Source organism: Doryrhamphus excisus, unplaced genomic scaffold (genome assembly GCF_037039965.1).
Source record: "Doryrhamphus excisus strain RoL-2023G ecotype Guam unplaced genomic scaffold, RoL_Dexc_Guam_v1.1 HiC_scaffold_24, whole genome shotgun sequence".
NCBI lineage: Eukaryota > Metazoa > Chordata > Actinopteri > Syngnathiformes > Syngnathidae > Doryrhamphus > Doryrhamphus excisus.
In genome coordinates, this window is record NW_027621862.1 from 1576598 (window position 1) to 1599028 (window position 22431).

At 38.4% G+C, this 22431-nt stretch overlaps 1 protein-coding gene across 2 annotated transcripts in view; it reads right to left on the reverse strand.

Annotated features, from left to right (window-relative positions):
- Positions 1-22431, reverse strand: part of LOC131109310 (adenosine kinase-like) — a 95308-nt gene that overhangs the window by 12786 nt on the left and 60091 nt on the right. For both annotated transcript variants that reach the window (XM_058061193.2, XM_058061192.2), the window contains exons 7-8: positions 5953-6123; positions 57-92 (exon numbers count right to left, since the gene is read on the reverse strand). In XM_058061193.2, the coding sequence (XP_057917176.2) occupies positions 57-92; positions 5953-6123 (207 nt within the window). The remainder of the gene's footprint in view (positions 1-56; positions 93-5952; positions 6124-22431) is intronic.

Genomic DNA, 22431 nt, shown 5'->3' on the forward strand with positions numbered 1-22431 from the left:
TATCAGCAAAAAATAAAATAAGAAGGATGCGTTTGTATCAGAAGAGGCTAACTCACCTCAAAGCCCAGCTCTTTGCCAAATGCCGCCGCCTCCTGCATTAACAAAAAAAAAAAGCAGTTGATTACAAAGTGTTGAAGCACCTGAGGCATGCAGGTAGGTAGTACCCCCCATGACCCCCCCGCCATATTGTATAAATAGTGCTAAGAGGTAAGGTCACCGAGTGTAATGTGTGACTCATTTGCCCGTGTGCTGTGGAATCGTTTTTTTTTTTTTCCCCTCGTAGACGAGAATGGAAATAGAAATAGTCTGTTCCAAGGTCAATCTGCGGCCATCGTTAAAGCTTGATTAACTGCACAGGCAATGTTTTAAAAAGGCAGTTTAACACAGTGTTAGCCTGTGTGATGCTAATATGCGTAAACCTATGAGGTTCCATTGTACTGGCAGATGTACTTATTTCTATGTGTAGTATTAATACTACTACTACAAAAAAAATTTTAAATAATGATAAAAATATTACAGGAATTAAAATAAAAGGACTAATATCAAATGTTACTCTTTATAGTTTAATAAAAAAAACTCAAACCATTAGAAAACATTTTTTACAGTTAATATTCTCAATATTTCATGGAAAAATTACATAGAATATTTATAAATTATGCACAATTATTATTTTAGTGTATTTAATAATTAAATTTTTTATTTATTTATTTTTGTTTGTATTAAAACCAAAAGGCATGTAATTTAGACGTAAAAGCTCCACGTATCTTAATTAAAAACAAATACAAATTAACATAAAATAAGCAAATAAACTATTAAAATAATAATTAAAATAACAAAAGCATAAAGGAGATCAATTTTGTAAAATGTGTAATTTTTTTTTGGCACATTAAATTATATCTTCTGAATATTTTTTTCATGGAGTGATTATATTCACTAATATAATACAGCTAGCGTAAATAGTGTATTTTGCTTGTGAGGCTTTATTATAGCTGATAATAAGATGATGCTATGATTTCACAATATTCCATTAATGGGGTGGGGGGGTAGGGTGGGTGTCAGGCCTGACGGAGGTGGAATGACTTTGTGTGGGAGGTCAACAGGGTGGCGCTCAAAGAGCAGGGGAGGAAATGACACGGAACAATAAGGTTAGCGCTCCCGAGTGGGTAGTCTCAACAGTAATATGTCAATCCACTACTCAACACACACACACACACACACACACACACAAAAACACACACAATGAAATCAATAAATCACTACAGTCGCTTTGGTAAAGAGCAAAGGTCAAGAGTTCGCCTTCCCCTCGCTGCCTTTTGCCTCCTTTAAATCGAATTTGTCAGTATCACATTTGTTTCGTTATTTTTTAACTACTACTACTACTAATGTGTAATACCGGACCAGAGCTGTGGGGGCGCACTTGAGCTGACACTGCACTCTCCAGTCGAAGAAGAAGAAGGCAAAAACTCAAAGAAAAACACTAATTAAAATAATAAATATACAAGAAATATACAATTAACATATAATATAATAATAAAATATTCAATAAATATAATTTCAAGCAAAACCTGCAAATCTAAAAATAATAAAATAAAAAAAGATTTAAAAACTGTTATTTTTAAAAAATGGTGACTCTTTTATGTAAAAAAAATATTTATAATATTAATATGATATATTGACTGGAATAAATAATAATATCAATTATATGATATGATGTTATATATATTTAAGTAATAACATAAAAACTACAAGTACTGTAAAGAAAAATACTAATTAAATTTTTTGTTATTTTGGTTATATATATATATATATATATATATATATATATATACATATATATAATATTAATATGATATATTGACTGGAATAAATAATAATATCAATTATATGATATGATATTAAATATATATTTAAGTAATAACATAAAAACTACGAGTACTGTACTGTACTGTAAAGAGAAATACTAATTACATTTTTTGTTATTTTGGTTTTATATATATATATATATATATATGATATATTGACAGCAATAAATAATAATATAAATTATATTATATTATATATTTAAGTAATAACATAAAAACTGCGAGTACTGTACTGTAAAGAGAAATACTAATTACATTTTTTGTTATTTTGGTTTTATATATATATATATATATATGATATATTGACTGCAATAAATAATAATATAAATTATATTATATTATATATTTAAGTAATAACATAAAAACTATGAGTACTGTAAAGAAAAATACTAATTATTTTTTGTTATTTTGGTTATATATATAATATTAATATAATATATTGACTGGAATAAATAATAATATCAACTATATGATATATTAGATATATTTAAGTAATAACATAAAAACTAATACTAATTAAATTGTTTTGTTATTTTGGTTACTGATTGCATAGAATACTGCCACCAAAATATTGTAAGCCCTCCTCGTTAGTCATTAGCAAATATTATCATTAGCTCCCATTAGGTTGCAGCAGATGAGCGTATGCAAATGTAACGATGGCATAAAAATGCAAATATGACGGCTACTTGGGGAAACATAAAGATCACATAATAGGCCATCATAAACACCATCTTTGTCTTAAGGAGCCCACAGCATCCACATTTAATGCCTTCCTTTACAAGTCGTGTGTGTTTTACACATAATGTGTGGTTTTTTCTTTTTTTTTGGGGGGGGGGGTGATGTTGCGCTCCACAGCTTTCCAACGTGTGCTTTTGCAGCTGTCGCCACAATGACGACGGCTTCAAGTGACATCTGGGCTCAACAAATAGATAAAAATCGTATTGTTGGAATCAAAAGAAGATGTGAGAATGGAGAGAGAGAGAGAGCGAGAGAGCGATGGCGGTCGGAGGAGGTAAAAACGGGACAAACAAGGTAAGAGACGCTAAGTGGGAAGGCCGTGGTTGGTATGAAGCTATCAGAACGTGTGAGATGTTGTTGCTGTCAGAGGCTTAAGCAGTCAAAGGGATATTTTTAGCCAGCTTAAGCTAATAATCCACAGCGCAGTCAGTCAGGGAGACGCCACATCCACGATTTCATGGCCACGGCGGAAAGGAAACGCTCACTATTTAGCAGATGATTGTCCCTCTATAGCGCATAGGACGTGTATTGTCCACATTCCGGAATTTAGACTTGGAATGCTTTCATCCAAATATCCCAGTCAAGAGACAATTTGAAAAGTTTCAGAAAATGTTCCATTTATGGTATATTAAAAAAGGGAAATAAGTTGTCCCAGTGTCTTTGAATGCAACTTTTTAGAATTATTTACAGTATAATCTAAATACACAGAAAAAGGTCATTCATTCATTCATTCATTTTCTACTGCTTATCCTCACGAGGGTCATGGGGGGTGCTGGAGCCTATCCCAGCTGACTTCATGTAAGAGGCGGGGTACTGGTCGCCAGGCAATTGCAGTTGTTTATAATTGATATATGATACAATTTATTTTACTCATTCATTAATTTATTCATTTTCTACCGCTTATCCTCACAAGGGTCGCGGGGGGTGCTGGAGCCTATCCCAGCGGTCTTCATGTGAGAGGCGAGGTACACCCTGGACTGGTGGTCAGCCAATTGCAGTTGTTCATTCATTCATTCATTCATTGTATATCGCTTATCCTCACAAGGGTTCGGGGGTGCTGGAGCCTATCCCAGCTGTCTTCGGGCGAGAGGCGGGGTACACCCTGGACTGGTGGTCAGCCAATTGCAGTTGTTCATTCATTCATTCATTCATTGTATATCGCTTATCCTCACGAGGGTTGCGGGGGGTGCTGGAGCCTATCCCAGCTGTCTTCGGGCAAAAGGCGGGGTAAACCCTGGACTGGTCGTCAGCCAATTGCAGTTGTTCATTCATTTATTCATTCATTGTATATCGCTTATCCTCACAAGGGTTGCGGGGGTGCTGGAGCCTATCCCAGCTGTCTTCGGGCGAGAGGCGGGGTACACCCTGGACAGGTCGTCAGCCAATTGCAGTTGTTTATTCATTCATTCATTCATTTTCTACCGCTTATCCTCACGAGGGTCGCGGGGGTGCTGGAGCCTATCCCAGCTGTCTTCATGCGAAAGGCAGGGTACACCCTGGACTGGTAGTTAGCCAATTGCAGTTGTTTATAATTGACATATGATGTAATTTATTTTTACTAATACTCAACGTTTTCATGTCATTTTGTAAAAATTATTTGTGATGCTAATGGATGCTAATGTTGCCGCTAGTTTTATTTTATATGCTGTATGAATGTAATATGCTGAAATGATGAAATAATAAACAAAATATATGTAATTCTACTTGTAGAATTAGCATCACGTCCCTGAACTTATTTTAAGATGTGTAGCGAAGCCTTATTCCTGTCCAATTAAACAGAAAGTCTTTAAAAAAAAGCTTAAACACTATGACCTGTACCCAATTCCCAAAGAGCACAGACAGATACCGCATGAAGAGGGCTTAAAAGCATCCGTATGGGAGATGAATCCAATAATGATCATTCCGTTTGTGTTAAATACCACAATCCCGAGCCAACAATCCCGCGTGTGCGTTATCTCCGACGCTCCAGAGAGCACGTAAGGCAAATGGCGGCTAATTTTATGGCCGACCGTGAGCTTTTTTTTTTTTTTATTTTAAATTCATTCTAGAAGGTAATCATGTCTCTCATCGGGGGCCGTATTAACTGCCGCCATTAAAACAGAAAAAGGCACGAGACGGCACCCTGGTTTCAGTGTCAGGTAGTCAAATAAGACGACGCGGAAGGAGTCAATTAAGCCGCCCTCCTGGGTCATCGCTCGACATGTTAGCCAATTAAATCGGGCAGCAATGCGCTTCCATCGCTGCCACCTCCGCAACCACCTCCGTTGGGATGGGACAGGAGGTTGTTATACAAGGCTCCGGAAGGGAATTCCGGCTAATTACTCAGGGAATGTTGACACCTTTTAGGTGGGAAGGGATGAAAAAAAAAATACTATGACCAGGGCAATATAGGGGGCAAACTAAATATATACATATACTGGGAAAAAAATCACTGATGCTGCAATATTATAGTATAGACCCCATAGTCTCCACTTTGCTGCATCACTCCTTTTTCTGGCTGCCCTATGTCTCCTATTGGATAAAATGCATCTCCTTACTAGTAAAATCGTTTTTTAATGATTTATATGTGTCATTTGGCTATAGAAGAGGCTGCATGGTGACCAAGTGGTCAGCGCACAGGACTCACAGCTAGGAGACCCGAGTTCAATTCCACCAAAAACATGCTAGGCTAATTAGCGACTCCAAATTGTCCATAGGTACGAATGTGAGTGTGAATGGTTGTTTGTCTATATGTGCCCTGTGATTGGCTGGCGACCAGTCCAGGGGGTACCCCACCTCTCGCCCCGAAGAGCGCTGGGATAGGCTCCAGCACCCCATGCAACCCTTATGAGGATAAGCGGTAGAAAATGAATGAATGAAAACTTGTTTACCTGTTTTTTTTTTAACATTACTAGAGCCCCCCAGACATGAAATAGCACCCCTATAGTCACTTTTACACTTGTATTACCCAGTATAGTAATAAAATAAGACAAATGACTTGTTTGAAGTTAGAGTTTTAGCTTGGCGTGGGTTCATACCCTTGGTAGGTATTATTGTGTCGGTTTCCTCCCACATTCCAAAAACATGCTAAGCTAATTAGCGACTCCAAATTGTCCATAGGTACGAATGTGAGTGTGAATGGTTGTTTGTCTATATGTGCCCTGTGATTGGCTGGCCACCAGTCCAGGGTGTACACCGCCTCTCGCCTGAAGACAGCTGGGATAGGCTCCAGCACCCTCGCAACCCTTGTCAGGATAAGCGGTAGAAAATGAATGAATAAATTTTTTTTCATTGTCATAGCAAGTTTAAAATTGTTAGAATCCCACCATTTTCTGCCAAAATGCATGATAAAGTGGAAATCGACGCTACTTACTGACTCGTTCCCAAACAGGATGTCCACGTAGGGCATGATCTTCATCAGGCCCTCCTTGAAGAACTGGCAGATGAACGGCGCTGACAGGTTCATGCAGAAGATTTTATTGTTTTCCGACGCGTGCTTGGCCACCTTGAGGATGGACTCGGGGGACACGGTGAGGAAGAAGCCCTGGAAAAGAAGAACCAAGTCGTATTCCGGTTAGGAAAACAGCCTCCAACTTGGAGAATGACCTGGTTAGCACACCTTATGGTTACTTGAAACCACCATTTTTATTGTCATGTTTCATGACACCCTCCGGCAGATTATTATTATTATTATTATTATTTTTCCATTGGTCATATTAAGGGCGGCACGGTAGTCGCGTGCAGACCTCACAGTTAGGAGACCAGGGTTCAATTCCACCCTCGGCCATCTCTGTGTGGAGTTTGCAAGTTCTGCTGAGGTTCTCATTGGGAGTGACCAGGATGGATAGGATCAGGAAGAAGTACATCAGAGGGACATTACATGTTAGCCGGAGGTAGCAGAGATGAGGATGCTGAGGTTCTCATTGGGAGTGACCAGGATGGATAGGATCAGGAAGAAGTACATCAGAGGGACATTACATGTTAGCCGGAGGTAGCAGAGATGAGGATGCTGAGGTTCTCATTGGGAGTGACCAGGATGGATAGGATCAGGAATGAGTACATCAGAGGGACATTACATGTTAGCCGGAGGTAGCAGAGATGAGGATGCTGAGGTTCTCATTGGGAGTGACCAGGATGGATAGGATCAGAAAGGAGTACATCAGAGGGACATTACATGTTTGAGGCCTTGGAGATAAAGAACTTAAGGCCAGACTGAGATGGTTGGGACATGTCCAAAAACATGCTAGGTTAATTAGCCACTCCAAATTGTCCATAGGTATGTGACTGTGAGTGTGAATGGTTGTTTGTCTATATGTGCCCTGTGATTGGCTGGACACCAGTCCAGAGTGTGTCCCACCTCTTGCCCAAAGACAGCTGGGATAGGCTCCAGCCCCCCCCCACGACCCTCAAGACGCTAAGCAATAATGAATGGTCATATTGAAACGCAGGCGGTCCGACACATTTTATATATCTTATAGATAATATATACATTTGCAATGTAGCTCACATAGCTAACATGCTAACGTTTGCCTATCCGCCATATTTGTGTTTTTTTTTCATTATAAATATCAAGTTTCTTGACTTTTTTTGTGAATTTTTGCTCATCCAAAACTTCATTTCTATGATGAAGTTTTGAATAAAAGCAGGCTTCACTACACATCTTAAAATAAAGTCAGTCAGCTACAGACGTGGGAGTTGTGTGATCCTTTTTCTTCAGCCAATAGACTCGTATAGAGCAGCTTTGATAGTGTTGCTAGCGATTGTGCCCCCCCCAACTATTATGTTGCATTTGTAAAAACCTTTTAGGTGCTAATTTGCGGGTTGGACGACACTCTTGAGGGTGTTTTTTTTTTTTTTTTTTTTTTTTTAGAGTGCATGGCAACAAAGAATCAACCCCCACGGCCGCAGGAAACAACATGAACGTATCCGATGATCGCGCCAACAAAAGTCTCGTCTGGACTCTCCTTACTGGGAAACAAGAGAGGCAGGTCGGCCTATTGTGTGAATGAATACAAATCAGGTAAGAAAACACCTTCCGGGTTTTCAAGGTGGAAATCCGACACGGGGGGGGGGGGGGGGGGCACACAGAAAGACTCCTCCTTTGATACTGATCTTCTTAACCTTGTTTTCCAGCCACAAGCTGCTCTGGCAAATAAAACGCTGGAGCTCAGAGAGAAAAAAAGTTTCATTCAATCTTGCTGGGAATCTCCTCATTAAAGCCTGATGACGAGAGTGACGGACTTTATTTAAGTCTGGGTTTCGCACCTGAGGTTGCGTGCCTTGCACTGACACAAACACAAGGAAGTCGTGACATTTTTCTTTTACTGTGTGCCAAAGCGTCAAGAGATTGTCTTTTCTGAAAATAAACCGCCACGGTTTGCAGCGTGTTAGCGTTGATCAAAGCCCCCCCCCCACCCCCGCCCCCCCAAACAAGCCTAGTCCAAGATCACTGCGGCTACAAGTCGCTTCCTCCTGCCAGAAGCGTGACACCACATTTCCCAGAAATGGAGCCTGGGAAGACATGAACTTGGGGGGCTTATTTCAAGTCATTCTGATTATTTTGATTGTGTTATGTGGCAATTATTATAAATAATTAGCCGATTAGATAATTATTATTAGTGCTGCTATTACAAGCATACATTTTCATTATTAACTGCATCTGTGTTGCTGGTACCGTATTTTTAGTGATTGTTCCGATTTCAAAGTGTCATTTTTGTCATTAATAACTGGCAGGAGGAGCGATCGCGTTAACTATACAACATCTACTTTGGTCACGTGTGAGCAAGCGTACTTTGAGATTACTGTATTTGAGTATTTCTGTGAATATATTATACAAAGTGGTCGTCATAACTGGCAGGAGGATACCCACTGTGATGATCGTACATGACTTTGTGTTATGTGCCAATTATTATAAATAATTAGCCAATGAGACAATGTGTGCTGCTATTGATATGACGCACATGCATACATTTTCATTATTAACTGCGATTTTGAGTGATTGTTCCGATTTCTAAGTGTCATTTTTGTCATTAATAACTGGCAGGTGGAGAGATCGCATTAACTATACAACATCTACTTTGGTCACGTGTGAGCAAGCGTACTTTGAGATTACTGTATTTGAGTATTTCTGTGAATATATTATACAAAGTGGTCGTCATAACTGGCAGGAGGATACCCACTGTGATGATCGTACATGACTTTGTGTTATGTGCCAATTATTATAAATAATTAGCCAATGAGACAATGTGTGCTGCTATTGATATGACGCACAAGCATACATTTTCATTATGAACTGCGATTTTGAGTGATTGTTCCGATTTCCAAGTGTCGTTTTTGTCATTAATAACTGGCAGGTGGAGAGATCGCGTTAACTATACAACATCTACTTTGGTCACGTGTGAGCAAGCGTACTTTGAGATTACTGTATTTGAGTATTTCTGTGAATATATTATACAAAGTGGTCGTCATAACTGGCAGGAGGATACCCACTGTGATGATCGTACATGACTTTGTGTTATGTGCCAATTATTATAAATAATTAGCCAATGAGACAATGTGTGCTGCTATTGATATGACGCACAAGCATACATTTTCATTATGAACTGCGATTTTGAGTGATTGTTCCGATTTCTAAGTGTCGTTTTTGTCATTAATAACTGGCAGGAGGAGCGATCGCATTAACTATACAACATCTACTTTGGTCACGTGTGAGCAAGCGTACTTTGAGATTACTGTATTTTAGTATTTCTGTGATTATATTCTACAAAGTGGTCGTCATAACTGGCAGGAGGATACCCACTGTGATGATCGTACATGACTTTGTGTTATGTGCCAATTATTATAAATAATTAGCCAATGAGACATTTGTTCCGATTGTTCCGATGTCCGAGTGTCATTTTTGTCATTAATAACTGGCAGGAGGAGCGATCACATTAACTATATTTGGTCATGCGTGAGCAAGCATACTTTGCGATTACTGTATTTGAGTATTTCTGTGAATATATCATACAAAGTGGTCGTCATAACTGGCAGGAGGATACCCACTGTGACTTTCAAGCCCTTCTGTTTATTTCTATGCTCATGCATGATCATGTGCATAGTTAGTATGGGTTTATTTTTTTGGAGTCCTTGTTTCTATTTCCAAGGTGGTGGTTATCATTAATAACTGCCATTATTTAAAGTCTTTCAGTTTATTTTTATTGTGCAAGGCAATTCATGTCAATAATACCTGGCAGGAGGAGTGTTTGCATTAAGTATACAACATGTCTGCATTGAGTAAGCATATTCGGGTCTTTCTAGCTATTTGTAATATATGTATTTTTCCATAATACAAGCTAACAATTTTCAACAATAACTGGCGGGAGGAGAGTTTGTGTTAATTATATGACATATATACTTTGGGCTTTGACGAAAGGGATTATTTGTAGTTTTTCTAGCTATTTTTAACATGCTAGTTTTAATTTTGACTTTTAACTTTGCATGAGCTAGCATAGTGTAGGCTAATTGCTCGTGCATGAGCTAGCATCCCTTGGGCTTTGACTAAACGGATTATTTCAAGTCTTCCAAGCTATTTGCAATATGCAAGGTGGTGCTTTTTGTTAATAACTGGTGGGAGGTACGTATGTTTGTACAAGTGTGCTGTGGCTTTGTGTATTATTTTGGAGTCTATTTCTATTATGTCATGTGATGACTGTCATTAATAACTGGCATGACTGTATTAAACATACATGTGACACGTGTGTTATTGCGCATACACGAACCCGGTCAGCTCGACTTACATGTTTGCCTTCATTTGTGACTTTGTGACTTTGCTCATGTTGCATGTGCCCCCCCCCCAATTATGTGCTAGTGTAACACTAAATCTCAGGTGTCATGTTTTTTTTTTTTTTTTTTTTTTTGGAAATACAAAAACACACATGTAAAAAAAAAAAAAAAAGTCCTCCTCCATTTTCACAGAGTCGGAATTTCTGATTAGGCCGACTTTCAGCCAGCAGGCTGCTGCATAGACTTTGACAGCCTTCACACAATATTGTGAAGGGCGCTCCTTCAGCTTCTCCTGCTGCTTAAATGTAATCTGGCAGATGGGAGACCATTTCACCATTTCACCATTTCACCATTTCACCCACCTTCTCGCTTTTTTTTTTTTTTCCAGTACATTTCAAGGTGGGTGAGGGGGGAGAAATGTGTATCAAATTAAGTCTTCTTGCCTCCGAGCTGACCCGCCCCTTGTCTCCTCCAGCAATCAGCGCTTTGTTATTTTAGTCTCTCAAGCAAAACCTAACTGGATTCAATGGCTGGGCCAATTACCTGCCATTTTCCAAGCTGCTGCAGTGAGCTTTTTCGACAGAGCGACTGCGAACACGGCGACACTGTCTCACACCCCGCGTTCGTCGTCTTGAGTGTTTTCACTCAAAGCGTTCATGTCCACCTATTGACACCTTGTGGAAATGTTTACTTTGCAGACAAACCAGGGGGGAAAAAAATGCAAAAATGTATCCCAGTATGGTCGCTTCTGTATGAAATGCACACCTAAATACATGTATGAGTAGCGCCAGTGTGGAATAACAACTTTAGAGGTAGTTTCAACAAGTAGTGTCTTTCACACAGAAAAATTCTGAGACACAAACATTGAAAAAGCGAATCACTTTTGACACAAAACGACAAATGTGTTTCTTGCTATTCCCTTTCACACAGCTGCTAACCAATAATACTACCTGTAGATAATTTACTTGGGAAATTTGTGTATATTCTGGCTTTAATCGGCTGTGTAAAAGGAGCTTGTCAAAGCATGCGGTTCTTAGCAGACAAACCAGGGTGAAAAAATGCAAAAATGTATTCCAGTAGGGTCGGTTCTGTATGAAATGCACACCTAAATACATGTATGAGTAGCGCCAGTGTGGAATAACAACTTTAGAGGTAGTTTCAACAAGTAGTGTCTTTCACACAGAAAAATTCTGAGACACAAACATTGAAAAAGCGAATCACTTTTGACACAAAACGACAAATGTGTTTCTTGCTATTCCCTTTCACACAGCTGCTAACCAATAATACTACCTGTAGATAATTTTACGACTTTTGAGGTAGTTTCAACAAGTAGTGTCTTTCACACAGAAAAATTCTGAGACACAAACATTGGAAAAGCGAATCACTTTTGACACAAAACGACAAATGTGTTTCTTGCTATTCCCTTTCACACAGCTGCTATCCGATAATACTACCCAGATGATAATTTACTTAGGAAATTTGTGCATATTCTGGCTTTAATCGGCTGTGTAAAAGGAGCTTGTCAAAGCATGCGGTTCTTAGCAGACAAACCAGGGCGAAAAAATGCAAAAATGTATTCCAGTAGGGTCGGTTCTGTATGAAATGCACACCTAAATACATGTGTGAGTAGTGCCTGTGTGGAATAACGACTTTTGAGGTAGTTTCAACAAGTAGTGTCTTTCACACAGAAAAATTCCGAGACACAAACATTGGAAAATCAAATCACTTTTGACACAAAACGGACAAATGAGTCTTGGGTGTTTCTTGCTATTCCCTTTCACACAGCTGCTATCCGATAATACTACCCAGATGATAATTTACTTAGGAAATTTGTGTATATTCTGGCTTTAATCGGCTGTGTAAAAGGAGCATGTCAAAGCATGCGGTTCTTAGCAGACAAACCAGGGTGAAAAAATGCAAAAATGTATTCCAGTATGGTCGGTTCTGTATGAAATGCACACCTAAATACATGTGTGAGTAGCGCCTGTGTGGAATAACGACTTTTGAGGTAGTTTCAACAAGTAGTGTCTTTCACACAGAAAAATTCCGAGACACAAACATTGGAAAATCAAATCACTTTTGACACAAACGGACAAATGAGTCTTGGGTGTTTCTTGCTATTCCCTTTCACACAGCTGCTAACCAATAATACTACCTGTAGATAATTTACTTAGGAAATTTGTGTATATTCTGGCTTTAATCAGCTGTGTAAAAGGAGCTTGTCAAAGCATGCGGTTCTTAGCAGACAAACCAGGGCGAAAAAATGCAAAAATGTATTCCAGTATGGTCGGTTCTGTATGAAATGCACACCTAAATACATGTGTGAGTAGTGCCTGTGTGGAATAACGGGGGTGTAAAATAATTTCACGACTTTTGAGGTAGTTTCAACAAGTAGCGTCTTTCACACAGAAAAATTCTGAGACACAAAAAAGCTAATTGCTTTTGACACAAAACGACAAATGTGTTTCTTGCTATTCCCTTTCACACAGCTGCTATTGGATAATACTACCTAGATGATAATTTACTTAGGAAATTTGTGTATATTCTGGCTTTAATCGTCTGTGTAAAAGGAGCTTGGCAAAGCATAATTCAATGATTGACATTTACAGCAAAAAGTTCTGTGAGAAATGCAAAAGACAGCTCGTAGGGCTTTGATCTTGATGTGAAAGAAGCTCATTGTTTTGCTTTTTTATACGACAATGATTTATTTGCGGCTTAATGTTGGCATGCTAAAACGCCTGGACTGTCTACTCCTGGATCTTGAGAACATTCCTTGGCGTTCCGACCGACCGACCGACCGAGACACTACACTGCCAACATATTTTTGAACCGGCACAGGAAAGGTTCGATGTCGAATTAGCCAGCCACAAGCGACTTCCCGTTCTATTAGCGAAAATGAATGCTAATTTTGCTTAATGCACGGCCGATGTCCACGCTAATTAGCTTCAACATAAACAGGAATGTTAGGCCGCCATTCCCGGGTAGATCAAGAATCGGTTACTTAATAACGGACACTCAGGTTCTTACATCCTGACATGATAACCCCCCCGTCCCCCTTTTCATGAACTCCCAAGGGCGGCCTTAAAAAGACCACCCTTATATTCTCCAGCACAAACTGGCTTCCACCCAAGTCCCTTGGAAGCAGTGGATGAATTTCCCAGTTATCTGATAAGCTTGAGCGGAACATGATTCCTAATGGAAGCGAGGAAAGAAGAGGCAGATGTTATCGCCTCGCGCCAAAATGCCTCTCAGCTCGATCAAAGGCGCTCTGAGGAGGATGCTGCCCAAGCTCAATGGCCGCCTTATCGTATGTGTCGAATCAACTCAGCACATGTGATGCTGCTTTGCGCATTGTTTTTAATTGTCTGTTTTGTGGTTTTATTTGGGGGATTATGGCAGTATGGCCTGTTCTATGGTTGTCATCACACTTTTCCTATTGGCCGTCACTTGTATGCTTCGAAAGTAACATCATTAAAAAAAAAACCCAAAAGATTCTCACTGACCTGAAGTTTCCCAAGACATCATTCTAAATTTTGCAACATTGCAAAAAAAAAAAAAAACTGTTCTATGGTTATCATCATACTTTTCCTATCAGCCATCACTTGTATGCTTCTATAGTAACATCACCCCAAAAAAAAATCACAAAAAGATTCTTACGGCTATTCTATGGTTATCATCACACTTTATCCTGTTTTGTGTACAGGACAAAGATCACAGTTTTATTTGGGGGATTATGGCAGTATGGCCTGTTCTATGGTTATCATCACACTTTTCCTATTGGCCGTCACTTGTATGCTTCGAAAGTAACATCATCAAAAAAAAAAAAAACACCAAAAGATTCTCACTGACCTGAAGTTTCCCAAGACATCATTCTAAATTTTGCAACATGGAAAAAAAAAAAAAAAAAAAAAAAAAAGCGATTCTATGGTTATCATCACACATTTCCTATCAGCCATCACTTGTATGCTTCTATAGTAACATCACCCAAAAAAAAAATCACAAAAAGATTCTTACGGCTATTCTATGGTTATCATCACACTTTATCCTGTTTTGTGTACAGGACAAAGATCACAGTTTTATTTGGGGGATTATGGCAGTATAGCCTGTTCTATGGTTATCATCACACTTTTCCTATTGGCCGTCACTTATATGCTTCGAAAGTAACATCATCAAAAAAAAATTCTCACTGACCTGAAGTTTCCCAAGACATCATGCTAAATTTTGCGACATTGCAAAAAAAAAAAAAAAAATTGCTATTCTATGGTTATCATCACACATTTCTATCGGCCATCACTTGTATGCTTCTATAGTAACATCATCAAAAAAAAATCACAAAATGATTCTTACTGACCTGAAGTTTTCCCAAGACATCATGCTAAATTTTGCGACAGTGCAAAAAAAAAAAAATAAATGCTATTCTATGGTTATCATCACACTTGTGTGCAGGACACAGGTCATAGTTTTATTTTGGGATAATTTGTTCTATATCATGTATGTCTTTATCTATATCTATATCTCTTTTATGCTATTTCCTGTTCTATGGTTATCGTCATACTTTTTATGCTATTTCCTGTTCTATGGTTATCATCACACTTTTCCTATCGGCCATCACTTGTATGCTTCTATTGTAACATCATCCAAAAAAAAATCACAAAAAGATTTTCATGGCTATTCTATGGTTATCATCACACTTTATCCTGTTTTGTGTACAGGACACAGGTCACAGTTTTATTTTGGGGATTATGACAGTACATTTTAACACAGGCTGAAAATGATATCTCTTCATTCAAATTTAAAAGTTACTTCCTGTTCTATGGTTATCATCACACTTTTCTGATTGGCCGTCACTTGTATGCTTTTATAGTAACATCACAAAAAAAAAAATCACAAAAAGATTCTCACCGAGCTGAAGTTTCCCGAAACATGCTAAATTTTGCGACATTGCAAAAAAAAAAAAAATAATAATAATCCTATATGGTATTCTATGGTTATCATCACACTTTATCATCACGCATAATGGCGACTTGACCTCTCTCTTTCAAAGAAGTGTACTGGTTGTTCAAATTTGGCTACATTGCAAAAAAAAAAAATCCCATTTCCTGTTCTATGGTTATCATCACACTTTAACCTTAGTCAATTTAGATGTATATTTTCCCCAAACATAAATGTATCATTGGCTTTATAGCCATTGAAATTAGGGTATATCACAATTTTTTTTGGTTCTATGGTTATTATCACATTTTCCATGTTTGCAAAAAACCTACTTTGGGTAATACGACCTCCTCAATGGATTTTCTTGAAAGATGTACAAATTTGGTGAGAACGCCTGGTGGGAGACCTCACCGAGACCTCGAAAAATGTTTGTCCCGCGTTTGCCTCGTCCCAAACAGTGTGACATCATGCGTGAAGGTCTTTGTCGGCCCGTGCATCATTTGTAAAACAGCAGGACGGCGAGGAATACCGGAGAGTAAACGCGCATCTCGTAAGCGGAGCATGCCAAAGGTCCGTCCCCCGACGGAGTCTGCACGCTGAGCTAATGAAGCTCCAAACCTCGGCTATCGATCGGCCTTGCTTTATAGAGATAAGCGTGGAGGAGGAGGAGAAGATCTGTGTGACATCTAATTCGCTGTAATGAACCCCTCAGCGCCACAATGCATGATGGGATGGATGTCTGGGGTAATGAGAGGAAGGAATCAGTGAAAGCTCTGGGATGGAAGCATGTGTTTACGCTAATGCTAATATTGACGTAGCGTTGGGTTTAAACTGAAAGACTCAAAATAATCCACAAAGTTCCACACAAATTATACGTATGTGCATATGATATAGAACAAATTATATCTCTTTTATGCTATTTCCTGTTCTATGGTTATCATCACACTTTTTCTATTGGCCAGAACTTATATGCTTCTTTAGTAACATCACCCAAAAAAAATCACAAAAAGATTCTCACGGAGCTGAAGTTTCCCAAAACATTGTGCTAAATTTTGCGACATTGCAAAAAAAATCCTATTTGCTATTCTATGGTTATCATCACACTTTATCCTGTTTTGTGTACAGGACACAGGTCACTGTTTTATTTTGGAGATTATGACAATACATCTCAACACAGGCTGAAAATGATATCTCTTCATTCAAATTTAATGGATATTTCCTGTTCTATGGTTATCATCACACTTTTCTTATTGGCCATCACTTGTATGCTTTTGTAGTAACATCACCAAAAAAAAAATCACAAAAAGATTCTCACTGAGCTGAAGTTTCCTGAAACATGCTAAATTTTGCGACATTGCAAAAAAAAAAAAAAAAAAATCCTATATGGTATTCTATGGTTATCATCACACTTTATCATCACACATAATGGCTTGACTTCTCTCTTTCAAAGTGTACTTTTATGGTCGTTCAAATTTGGCTACATTCAAAAAAAAAAATTATTCAATTTCCTGTTCTATGGTTATCATCACGCTTTAACCTTTGTCAATTTAGATGCATATTTTCCCCCAAAACATATTTGTATCAAACTTCAACTGAAGTTTACTGAAATGTCATGCTAAATTTTGCGACATTGCAAAATAAAATCTAATTTGCTATTCTATGGTTATCATCACACTTTATCCTGTTTCCTGTACAGGACACAGGTCACAGATTTATTTTGGTGGATTATGGCAGTACATCTCAACACAGATATTTCTTCATTCAAATTTAACAGCTATTTCCTGTTCTATGGTTATCATCACACTTTTCCTATTGGCCATCACTTGTATGCTTTTATAGAAACATCACAAAAAAAAAATCACAAAAAGATTCTCACAGAGTTGAAGTTTCCCCGACACATCATGCTAAATTTTGCGACATTGCAAAATAAAATCTAATTTAACACATCGGCTATAATTAGTCTTTTGGCCAACAGACTCAGGTGATAAATTCCATGTGGGAGAGGAAAATGATGCAAATCCTTCATTTTTTATTTTTAAGGTATATTTTAAGCCCATTACACCCAAACGTACACCCAGAATGTACGTACGCCCTTTCAGTGCTGGACGATGTTTGCTGTGAGTAAAGTTGTCTTCCCGGGAATTATCACCGGCTAGAATGCTTAACGGAATGTTTTGCATCGACCTGGAAATGCGATCGGCGGCTCCACTTCCACCGGGAGGGGGGCGGGGGGGGGAGGCCTCCCTGACACATGGGAAACAGGACCCCGGTATTCTGGACACACGATCCACGCCTCGACCGGCGCTAAAGACTTTAACTTCTCCCCTTTCATAGCCGGGCCAGACCGTGGATGGGAAACTGGAATGTCACTTGGCTCGACGCCTGACACTTTTTTTTTTTTTTTTTTTTTTTAATTTAATCGTCCCAAAACTGCAAGCCGCTGGAGTCACAACACTTGGAACGCAAAAAGTATTAGCTTGATTTGAAACACAGACACTGAGAACATCTTGGACGGGTACAACGCAGTCATAACATGGTACTGCTTTTACTATAAAGTCTTACAGGAAGTTATAGAAATGAACACACAGACTCGAAATAAGCCATAAACATAAAACTCAAAGACTGCTAGCTCACGCATAAGCAAAATACATATCTAATACAATTTATGTGATGACTCCACCCGCCGGTTATTAATGAAAACTGAAGAGTTGTGCGATAAAAATAAACACTAAGAATCGAAATAACCCATAAAGTCAAAAGTATGCTAGTTATTAATGAAAACTGCCGCTTTACGTAATAGAAACAAACAGAAAGACTAAAAAATAATCCCGAAAATCAAAGCTCACGGTATGCTAGCTAATGCATAACCCAGATCGACATGTCCTATAATCAATGCAATAGCTTATTATGCTAGTTATTAATGAAAACTGCCACCTTATGTAACAGAAACAAAGAGAAAGACTCAAAAATAATCCCGAAAAACAAAGCTCACAGTACGCTAGCTGATGCACAACCAAGTTCGGCATGTGTTATAATCAATGCAATAGCTTATTATGCTAGTTATTAATGAAAACTGCCACTTTAGGTAACAAAAACAAACAGAAAGACTCAAAAATAATCCAGAAAATCAAAGCTCACGGTATGCTAGCTAATGCATAAGTAAGAACAGCGTGTCTTATAATCAATGCAATAGCTTATTATGCCAGTTATTAATGAAAACTGCCACTTTAGGTAATAGAAACAAATAGAAAGACACAAAAATAATCCAAAAAATCAAAGCTCACGGTATGCTAGCTAATGCACAACCAAGATTGGCATGTCCTATAATCAATGCGATTGTTTTCTACGCCAGTTATTAATGCCAACTACCACTTTGGGTAATTATTATGCTAGTTATTCATGAAAACTGCCACTTTAGGGAATAGAAACAAATAGAAAGACTCAAAAATAATCCCCAAAGTCAAAGCTCACAATATGCTAGCTAATGCAAAAGTAAGAACGGCATGTGTTATAATCAATGCAATAGCTTATTATGCTAGTTATTAATGAAAACTGCCACTTTAGGTCATAGAAACAAACAAAGACTCAAAATAATCCCCAAAGTCAAAGCTCACAATATGCTAGTACAATACTAGCACAATATGCTAGTAAGAACGGCATGTCCTATAATGAATGTGATAGCTTGTTGTGCTAGTTATTAATGAAAACTGCCACTTTAGGTAACAGAAGCAAACAAAAAGACTCAAAGACAATCCTGAAAATCAAAGCTCACGGTATGCTAGCTAATGCACAACCAAGATCGTCATGTCCTATAATCAATGCGATTGTTTTCTACGCCAGTTATTAATGCCAACTGCCACTTTGGGTAATATAAACACACAGTAGAAATAAAATGAAAGACTCCAAATAATCCACAAAGTCAATTCTCACAGTACACTCGCTCATGTATGAGGAAGGTGGATGTGTAACTAAAATGATCACTCCAGTTATTCAAAATAACCCCCACCTTTCATATATAAAAAAACATCATAATTGATCATCATTATGTAAAGTGGTACCAAAAAAATATTTCCCTCAATGATGACATCCCTGCTGAGGTTTCAGTATCATTCCACAACATTTTTAACACTTTCAAACACCACCGAGCTCCAGGAGGGGGGGGAAAAAAACGAAAAAAATCAATTGCCCTGAGGTGGGAAGTGTGAACTCTCATACCCTAAGCTCAATTTCCTTGAAAGTGGAGGGGCTCCAAATCAAATCAAGACGTGGCGACAAGAGTGTGGAAATTATGCAAAAGAGACATTTGCTGCAAGAAACTCTGTGGCGTGTTTATTTATTTGGCGCTGAGCAATATTACAAAAAAAATAATTACTCATTTCCTTGAAGAGTCTGCATTTATACCAGGATTTGGGTTTTTTTTTTTGGTTCCAACTTTGCTTTGTGCCGAGTGAAGGTTGCTGAATGTAAGATAACACCGTCTCAAGTTGCCCATTATGATGAAATATATTGCTTTTTCCTAAGCGGATGCCCCCCCCATTTCCATCCCAAAAGAAATCCACGTCAAATATTTGCAGTGGAGTGTTGGCTCTCCTGCATTCGAAAAAAAAGGATCCAGGAAACCATTTGAGCCAAAAAAAAAAAAAAAAAATAGGCATCAAGCAGGCGCTTAAAAAAAAAAAAATAACTCAAATCCCGACGTCACACTTTATGGTGGGTAGGCGTCAGGTTTGTGTGCCAAAGACTATAAAACAAGAACGTAGAAATAGATACTCACTTTAATATGTTTATGTACGGATATGCATACTGCTCTCCTCTGATATCTACATATATAAATTTAGGCTGTCAAAAATAGCACATTAACTAGTTTCGGGGAAATATCAGTTCCCAACAAAAAAAAAGGAGAAAAGTGTCTTTTATTGATAATAACCAAAATCACTTCCGTTAATTTTGCCCAAACTGACCATTTTCAAGCATAAATAATAATAATAATAATAATAATCACTCCAAATTGTCCATAGGTATGAATGTGAGTGTGAATGGTTGTTTGTCTATATGTGCCATGTGATTGGCTGGATGGCGACCAGTCCAGGGTGGACCCCGCCTCTAGCCTGAAGACAGCTGGGATAGGCTCCAGTGCCCCTGCGCCCCATTTTCAAGCATAAATAATAATAATAATAATAATAATCACTCTAAATTGTCCATAGGTATGAATGTGAGTGTGAATGGTTGTTTGTCTATATGTGCCATGTGATTGGCTGGCTGGCGACCAGTCCAGGGTGGACCCCGCCTCTCGCCCGAAGACAGCTGGGATAGGCTCCAGCACCCCTGCGACCCATTTTCAAGCATAAATAATAATAATAATAATAATCACTCTAAATTGTCCATAGGTATGAATGTGAGTGTGAATGGTTGTTTGTCTATATGTGCCCTGTGATTGGCTGGCCACCAGTCCAGGCAAGGAAAACTGTCTTAAATGGCTTATTTTCTACTATTATTATTATTATTATTATTTTTTTTTTAAATCATTATTACTATTATTATTATCATTATTGTTATTACGGTTGTTGTGATTATGACTATTATGGTTATTATGATTATGATTATAATGTTATTGTGATTGTGGCTATTATGAATATGATTATTATTGATGATGATTATTATTATTATTATTTTCGCAGTGTTGGGCATGTTACTTAAAAAAAAGTTATATTTACTAGTTACTTCTCCCAAAAAAAGTAACTGAGTTACTCCACTACAAAAGTAACTAGTTACCAGTAAAAGTAACTATGGCATTGCATCTGTTACTTCAATAAGAAGATCATAAACATATTTTTTATGGCATAACTATAAAAATATGTCACTTCAGGTCGAGGTCAAGTCAACCCTCGCGTTATGGTGCAAGCTAACTCTTCGACTCGTAAACCACCGATCTGCATGACATTAAAATATAGTGGACCTGGTTGACAGAACTGCTGTGGCTGTAGGCAACCTCCTGATACCGTTTATGATAAATGGCACAAAACGTAATTGAAACCGTATGACTGGTGTGAAACCCTTGCGGTGATGTCGGCACTAGGAATGCTAGCGTATTTCTGCACCGTGGCGGAGTGGATCAGGACAAGATGAAGAAAATGAAGAAAAAAACCGAATCCCCAGTGATGAATGGAGGGTCTTCACACCGCAACGTAATGCTGTTGGTAGTCCGTCCCTCCCCCCCGTCATGATCCCATTTAAGCCTTCCATCACACTCCCAACACTCTTATCTTTGTTTGATACAAATAACCAAGATAGTTGCCCCCCCTCCCCCCCCCAAGCATCCTTCATGTGATATATAATGCTTTTATCTCAGCAGCTTCTCCGCTTGGACCAAGACCAAAGACTCTTCCTCGGATATAATCCCCACCACCATCGATCAGACTTTTGTTTACTTCGCTCTTCTCCCGCAATTAGAAAGCAACCTTCCACCTCCCCTCTTCTCAGGCAGGCTTTAAAGGTTTATTTTTCCCTCCTTAAGTGGACATTTTTCATGATGCGTCCGAGCAACGAGAGCGTTCAACTGCGGCGAGTCGGGGAGGCTCTTCAGTGGGACGGCACCGTGGAGGTTTTGGTTAACGAGTCCGCATCGCGACTCTTCACGGGGTTTATTGTTAAACGCTAAATGTGTTTATTTACCTAAACCACAAAGACGACCAGAGTGTTAATTGCTATGTTATTTCATCCTGTCATTATATTATGTATAATAACCTTATTTATGGAATATGTACAGCACACATATGAGCTGCTATTAGCTTAGTTTAGCTAATTGATTGCTGGTAATTGGTTCCAAATACGACCATTAGAAGTGAATTTTAGCCAAGTATAATCACCAGGGTCACTGTGTATGCTGGAGCCTATCCCAGCTGTCTTCGGGGCGAGAGATTGGCCAGCCAATCACAGGGCATATATAGACAAACAACCATTCACACTCACATTCATACCTATGGACAATTTGGAGTCGCTAATTAACCTAGCATGTTTTTTTTTTTGTTTTTTTTACTTCTCATAGCCAGTGGCGTCATTAGGCCTATTTTAAAATGTTCTTAAGCCCTCCTAAATAATTTGATAATTTTTTAAAAAAAAATTTACAAAATTTTTTTTGACAAATTTTATATAATAG